The sequence below is a fragment of the Ammodytes marinus genome (genome assembly GCF_949987685.1).
Source record: "Ammodytes marinus genome assembly, chromosome: 22".
NCBI classification, from domain to species: domain Eukaryota; kingdom Metazoa; phylum Chordata; class Actinopteri; order Uranoscopiformes; family Ammodytidae; genus Ammodytes; species Ammodytes marinus.
The window spans coordinates 1,094,544-1,101,078 of NC_137226.1; the positions used below are offsets into that span (position 1 = coordinate 1,094,544).

At 43.4% G+C, this 6,535-nt stretch overlaps 1 protein-coding gene across 1 annotated transcript in view; it reads right to left on the bottom strand.

The window, feature by feature from the left end:
- Positions 1 to 1,142: 1,142 nt before the first annotated feature.
- Positions 1,143 to 6,535, bottom strand: part of shank3b (SH3 and multiple ankyrin repeat domains 3b) — a 50,799-nt gene continuing 45,406 nt past the window's right edge. Inside the window, exons 25-30 of the mRNA XM_080051295.1 lie at positions 6,329 to 6,535; positions 5,562 to 5,704; positions 5,126 to 5,249; positions 3,229 to 4,669; positions 2,691 to 2,717; positions 1,143 to 1,900 (exon numbers count right to left, since the gene is read on the bottom strand). The exon at positions 6,329 to 6,535 is cut by the window's right edge and continues 83 nt beyond it. Coding sequence (XP_079907421.1) covers positions 1,306 to 1,900; positions 2,691 to 2,717; positions 3,229 to 4,669; positions 5,126 to 5,249; positions 5,562 to 5,704; positions 6,329 to 6,535 — 2,537 coding nt within the window. The 3' untranslated portion in view covers positions 1,143 to 1,305. The remainder of the gene's footprint in view (positions 1,901 to 2,690; positions 2,718 to 3,228; positions 4,670 to 5,125; positions 5,250 to 5,561; positions 5,705 to 6,328) is intronic.

Sequence of the window (6,535 nt, forward strand, 5' to 3'; positions counted from 1 at the left end):
GTGGCCCTAAAACTCTTCTGTACTTTAGTATGTAGTGTAGTAAAAAAGAAAGAGTATGTGATTTGGAACGCAGGGATGATTTAGGCAATTATGCTAAGAGGCTAACGATATTTGGAGCATTTTCTGCAGCTCTCCCTGATACACACACCACGTCATCACGAAGTCACACTCATCATTGACAAATCATTTTGAAATCCCAAAATACACGTCGCTTGGAATTCAACTCAATGTCAAATCATACCGAACTCAAAAATTCATTTATAAACTCTGAAAGTCTTCAACATAACCACTTAATTAATTAATTAATTATTATTATTATTACTTGTTAATTCTTCATTAAAATTTCTAAAATGATCGATAGTAGTAGTATAAGATATATGAAAACCAAAATGAACACAAACTAAATTCTCGAATATCTGAGTGATATTTGCACCAAAAACAAAAAAAAAGGAAAAAATTCGAAGGTATAAGAATGTTTTTTTTAAAGTAAAGTGATGGAGGAATCTGGTGTTGTTAAGGTTGAGATTCCACGTCGTTTCGAGAAGTGTCCAAATCCGCGAGGAAAAAAGTCCAGATATATTTGGCAAGATGAAAATAAACCCGTCTCATTTAATAAATCTATTTTTTTTTGGGGTCATATCAGCTCTATGATCAATAGTCAATTTGCGTTTGTGTTGAACAACAACTAACTCATTTTCCATAATCATTCTCAGCACTATTCTGAATGTTGTTACAGAAGCATTTTGTTCATATGTTGTTAATTGTCTGATTTATGATGTATTTTGTTCTTAAAAACATGCCGAAAATGCTTTTTCTAAGACCTATATAAGTAGTATTTTTTTGATTTATTAAACGAAACAATAAGAGCCATATCCAAAATCTGTTTGGACACTACTATTCCAAAATATCCCAAATCTAGATTTTAGTTTTTTTTAAAGAGATGCAAATTTACGCCTACTTAGCAAGATTGCCAAATTGAACATCTATCCAAACATTTAAAAAAAAAAACTAAATACTAAAACAATTTGACAGATGCCAAATTAAATATTGGAGGTCATTAACAAGTTCATTTCACTTGATCAAAGAGCTGATAAGCCAAAAAACAATCCCACTAAAATCCCTCAAAGAAAATCTGGGTTCCACGTTAGCGGTAAAAAGATCTAAAAGATTCATTCACTACTGAGAAATCCTAAAGTCAAAGATTAGATGAAACTAAATGTCTGAGGTCGCACACAGTTCAGTTCATTTCAGAATTCTCCTAAAAGTAAAAGGTTACTACAGGTCATATAGTGTGTTTTTTTCTGGTCAATTTGAACCATCCAGCATTTGCCTCAGCGCCCTCTCGATGTTGATTCTGTGGCCCAATCTCGTGACCCCTAATTCCACGTAGTCGTCTTTGGTGAGCGCTGGAAGATGGGACCCTTCGATTTCGTGCTCTTGAAAGCGCTGTCGATGCTCGGCTAGACCCACGCTCTCCAGCCAATCCCCTACGTCGTATTTGTTCCACAGATTTAGCGGGCGTTGTCTCCATGGTCTAAGCGCCAGTAAAGGCCCGCTGAGGACGGGCGAAGGGCAGGGGGAAGCGTGCGGAGACGGGGATGGACTCCTGGATCTCGTACGAGCGCTCGCACTACGCATGACGAATCGGACCTCTTTCGGCTCGGAGGGTAGGCTGAGAGAGGAGGATTTTAGGATGGTGAGCGCGCGACCGGAGCTGAGATCGGGCCGCTCGCGTTCGGAGGAGGTGGGCGTGTGTGGCGTGGAGCGGTCCGATGGAGAGGGGCTCGGCGAGGGGCTGCGGCGGGTCACGGGGTAGCGGTTTCCCGGTCGCACGGAATAGGTGGTCCCGCCGAAGCCTCGCTGGGAGATGGTGTGGAGCTCCCCGAGACTGGAAAACAACCTGCGACAAAACACACATTAAAAGAGGTGGAGATTTCTATAAATTATGTAAATGTCACTAAAAGGGGCAGTGTGTAATATGACATCATCAAGAAAGTTCTAGAAAGTTCTAGAATGCAACGCTCCCTGGGTAACCCCAACCCTTTAGAATAATAACAGAAGCTACAGTGGCCTTCAAGGACAAGAACAATTCTAAATTCTGCACCCGATGACATTCCAAAAACATGGATGCCTCCATAAGACTTGCCTGCTCAATGTACAAAATCTAATATTAATGTTTGTAATTCTCCGCTCAGGAGGATAATTCAGATTATTGGCAGAGGTGATTTTACACCAATGAGGACATGTTTATGAATAAGGATATTGATTTTAGCTAATACATTACTTAAAATGTTACACAGTGCCCCTTTGATACAGTTGTAAGTAAACGTGTTAACATTGTTATTAAGGTGAAACACTGCAGGCAAAGAATTAGTTTTATTTGAGAAGACAGACGGGATAATAGTTTTAGACATATAGTAGTTAATCGTCTGCGTAGAGAGTGATTGTTAGTTTAGCTGTTAAAGCGAATTAAAGGTGCTCCGAGGAACTTCCAGTTTGTGTTAATTCTAGCGCCCCCTTTGGACAAAAGCGGTAGTGTTTTTACCACGCCAGCTGTTGTTTATATAGTTTAGGAAAAACTATATAAAAATAGCATTCTTTGCACTAATGGTCTTTAAAAGTTCCTTGTAGCTTCTTTAAAATAATCTCGGAGCGATAACGAGAAATGTTTACCAGAGATAAAAACCTACGATTTACTCTCTCCATTGTCCACACATCTGCAACAACACAAACGACAGATTCTGTTATAACAAGTACACACACACACACGCACACGCACACACACACACACACACACACACACACACACACACACACACACACACACACACACACACACACACACACACACACACACACACACACACACACACACACACCTGTGTTTTATATCACATACTTTTTCTTTTTATTACACTACATATTAAAGTAAAGAAGAGTTTTAGGGCCACAGGAGAGAAAAACAAATCAGATAGGGATGTTTTTTTTCCATTATGTCGAGAAATGTCAAGAATAAAGACGAATACTCAAAAACACTATTGGAGTTAATGGGGCATTTATGTATTTTCAGCAAACTACAATTGTCCTACATGTATTGGGACATCCTAAATCTATTTCTGGCGTACTAAATAGTAGGGAAGTATGGGGATTGGAACACAAGGACAAACATACACACACAAACACACACACACAGATCTAAGGTTACTGGCCCACACGTTTCATATTTACCTGGAGCCCCCTACAGGTGACCTGCGTTCAGGGTCGAGGGGACTTGGCTCCTCCCCCAGCGAGTGACTGTCTTTGTTCAGCAGCTGAAGCCGATTGGCCAGTTCCAGCCCGGTGTTTCCCCCCCCTCCTCCTCCTCCCCCTCCTCTGTTGCTAAGCTCCATCGCCGACACCGACCGACTCGATAGATCCGCCACCGACCCAGACACAGAAACGGGGCCTGAAACAATGCCCCCTTGACCCCCTAAAGCTGCCGGACGTCCTACACATTCCTCCGGGTTAAAACCACCACGATTTTCGACATTTTCGCCACCGCCACCTCCACCCCATAATTTCGACCTCCGTTGGAAGAGATATCGCGGCTGCCTTGGACCTCCGCCGGTCGGGGAAGAGCAGAATGGGGATGTGGATTGTGTGGACGCGCTGGATGGTAGCAGCTCGCTATCCGACGACTGCTTCAAGAGGGGATCTCGGAGTTGCGACCGCCCTCTACCTATCGGGGAACGCAAACGGGGCTTTAAAGCACTCGGGGAAGTCGCGGGGGACGTCGGGGAAGCGTGTGTGGCCGTAGGGGAGATGGGGGAAGTTGGTACGGGTGGTGACGCCAAGGTTATGGACGGCGGTAGCGAGCTAGGAGAAGTTGAACTGTCTTGAAGCCTGTCGTCCATAATTCCTTCCGAGTCTTCACCTTGTCTGTTTAGGGAATCCGAGGCACCACTATCTCTTTCTCTATCTCTATCTCCTTGTCTTATTGATGCTAAGCTAGCTAGGTTTGAGGAAGTAGCGAAAGCAGGCGGCGGCGCTACCAATCCGATTCTACGCAGCTCTTCTCTTGTTTCCTCGTCACTCGAGGACAGTAAAGCCGGTGGGAGGGTGACTGTATACGCAGCGCCCTCCTCCTCAGAACTACCGACTGTCAGACTCCTGCGCCTGTCAATCAAAGCAGCGACCGTCGACGAAGAAGACGCAGTAGTAGAAGAAGAAATTATTTGACTTTCGTTGGCACAAGATGGCGTCGTCGTCGGCAACGCAGTCGCAGGTCTCCAGCGTTCCGGAGTGTTCCCCGCGGGCGACGTCATCCCGCCTTCCGTTTCGGGTCTTTCCACCACCTGTCCGTCCGGGAACGACAATGGAGTTATGATTCGTTTGTGTCTCAATTCGGGGCTAGTTTGCAGTGGAGGAGGAGGGGTGGCGCGCTTGCTTCGTTGCTCCGGGCTAGTTTGAGGGGTGGTGCGTTTGGAGGAGCGTGGTTCGGGGCTGCTTTGAGGGGTGGGCATTGGGGTGATGCGCTTGATTCGTCCGTCGGGGCTTGCGGCGGGGGTGGGGATAGGTGTGATGGAGGAGCCGGACGAGTGTCTGTGTCTCTGGGGCTCCGGGCTCGGCGTGCGGGCCGTGAGCGCTCGTTCTCGGGCGGCCAGAGCCAGGGCGAGAGGAGACGAAGGGTCTGAGGAGAGAAGAGAGGAGATTAAAGGGTGGTTTTTTCAGCAGTAACTCAAGGTTATGTCCTTTTTCTATGTTTTCTATTTTGTGGAGTCCCTCAAGGTTCAATCCTAGGTCCTCTTTTATTTGGTATAGTACCTTGAGAGTTTGTTCCCATCTGTCCACTCTTAGTCATTTCTATTTTGTGGATTGCCTTAAAGATTTTTGTCCGAGGTCATCCTAGCATGTATTTTACTAATAGGCTGATAAGTATCTAAGAATTGTTTATTTTAACTTGTTAATTATCATCCACTCATTTAGAATCAAGCCAGACTAAAGCAAACCGAAGAGATTTAACACACGACCTACCCAGAGGTTTCCCTGTCAGTCAACAAGTTCACACACACGCACACACACACACACACGCACACGCACACACACACACACACACACACACACACACACACACACACAGCCCTACCCAGAGGTTTGCCGGTCAGTGGGTGTAGGAAGGTGTGAGGTGTCGGTGAGGGGGAGAGAACCGGAGCTGGAGGGGGAAGCTCTCCCAGGTCGTCCATAGAGTGACTCTGGGTCATCAGAGGAACCTGGGGAGAAAGAAATATACTATCAATAAATATGGGAATATTACAAAAAAAATAGCCATTATTTTTTATTTAATTAATTAATTAATTAATTAATTTTATCATTAATTAATGTACAACATGTAAGAAAAAATGTAATGTAAAATATAAATAAATTTAAAATATAACAAATAAAAATAAATCCACCTTCTGATAATAAACTTTCTTTTTAATTTTTATATATATATTATATTATAGATTTTTTATCTATTTTAAAGAAATGACTTAATTTGTTTGTGTAACGTTCTGATAGTAATGTTAGTCCTATCTCCCTACCTGGTGTTCTGAGCCGGCTCCCTCCACAGAGAGGAAGAGAGAGGAGCGCCTGCCCTGCACTCTGGCCCGCTCAGACAGCACCTGCTGCTGGTACAACTCAGCCCGGGACGGTCCCAGGTCATGACCATGGATCCCTAGAAGCCCTGGGAGGAAAGAGAAAAACATTTAAGTTAGTTTGTGCTTTGTGAGCTCTCAAAGTAGGTATTGGATCATGAAATTGATTTATCTAAAATATATCAAAATCAAATCAAATCAGTTTTATTTGTATAGCCCAATATCACAAATAGACATTTGTCTCAGTGGGCTTTACATTCCATACAGTATGATACAATATGACACCTTGCCCTTACACCCTTAGCTCGGCTGAGAAAAAACTCCCAGTAACCGGATCAACACCGTTTCGTCTCCATATATAAAATGTACACATTTAAACATACTTATGAATATTATATTCCTTTTCTGCCAAGTCTGTTCTGAAAATGCCAATCAATTCTACACAATGTACCTTTAAGACTTCCATTAAAGCATCAGCAAATTAGACAAAATTTTTTTTTTTTTTAATTTAAATTTAAAATTTAAAAATAAATTAAAAACCTTGCAGCAAACAAAAAATTGCAGCAACCAAAAAAATAAAAAATAATTAATACAAAATTAGAAAAAATATAATAAAAACTTCCAATAAATTAGGTACAAATATATTTAAGATAACAGGTGTGTTGAGTGAGAGAGTGAGTGAGTGAGCGTGCGTGTGTGTATCTCACACTCACCCTGTTGCTCTTCCACAGGTAGCTGCTTCAGTAAAGGAGATTTCCTGCGTTGGGGTTTGGAAGGCGGAGCTTGCTGTCCCACGTTAGCATAAGGGTTTTCTATTTGCCGGCCCCGTCGCCGTGACAGCGGTGAGTGGCCGAGGGAGGGGCTTAAGCTGTGTAGGGAGAGAGTGGATGTGTGTGTGGCCGTGTGTGTGAGTGTGTGTG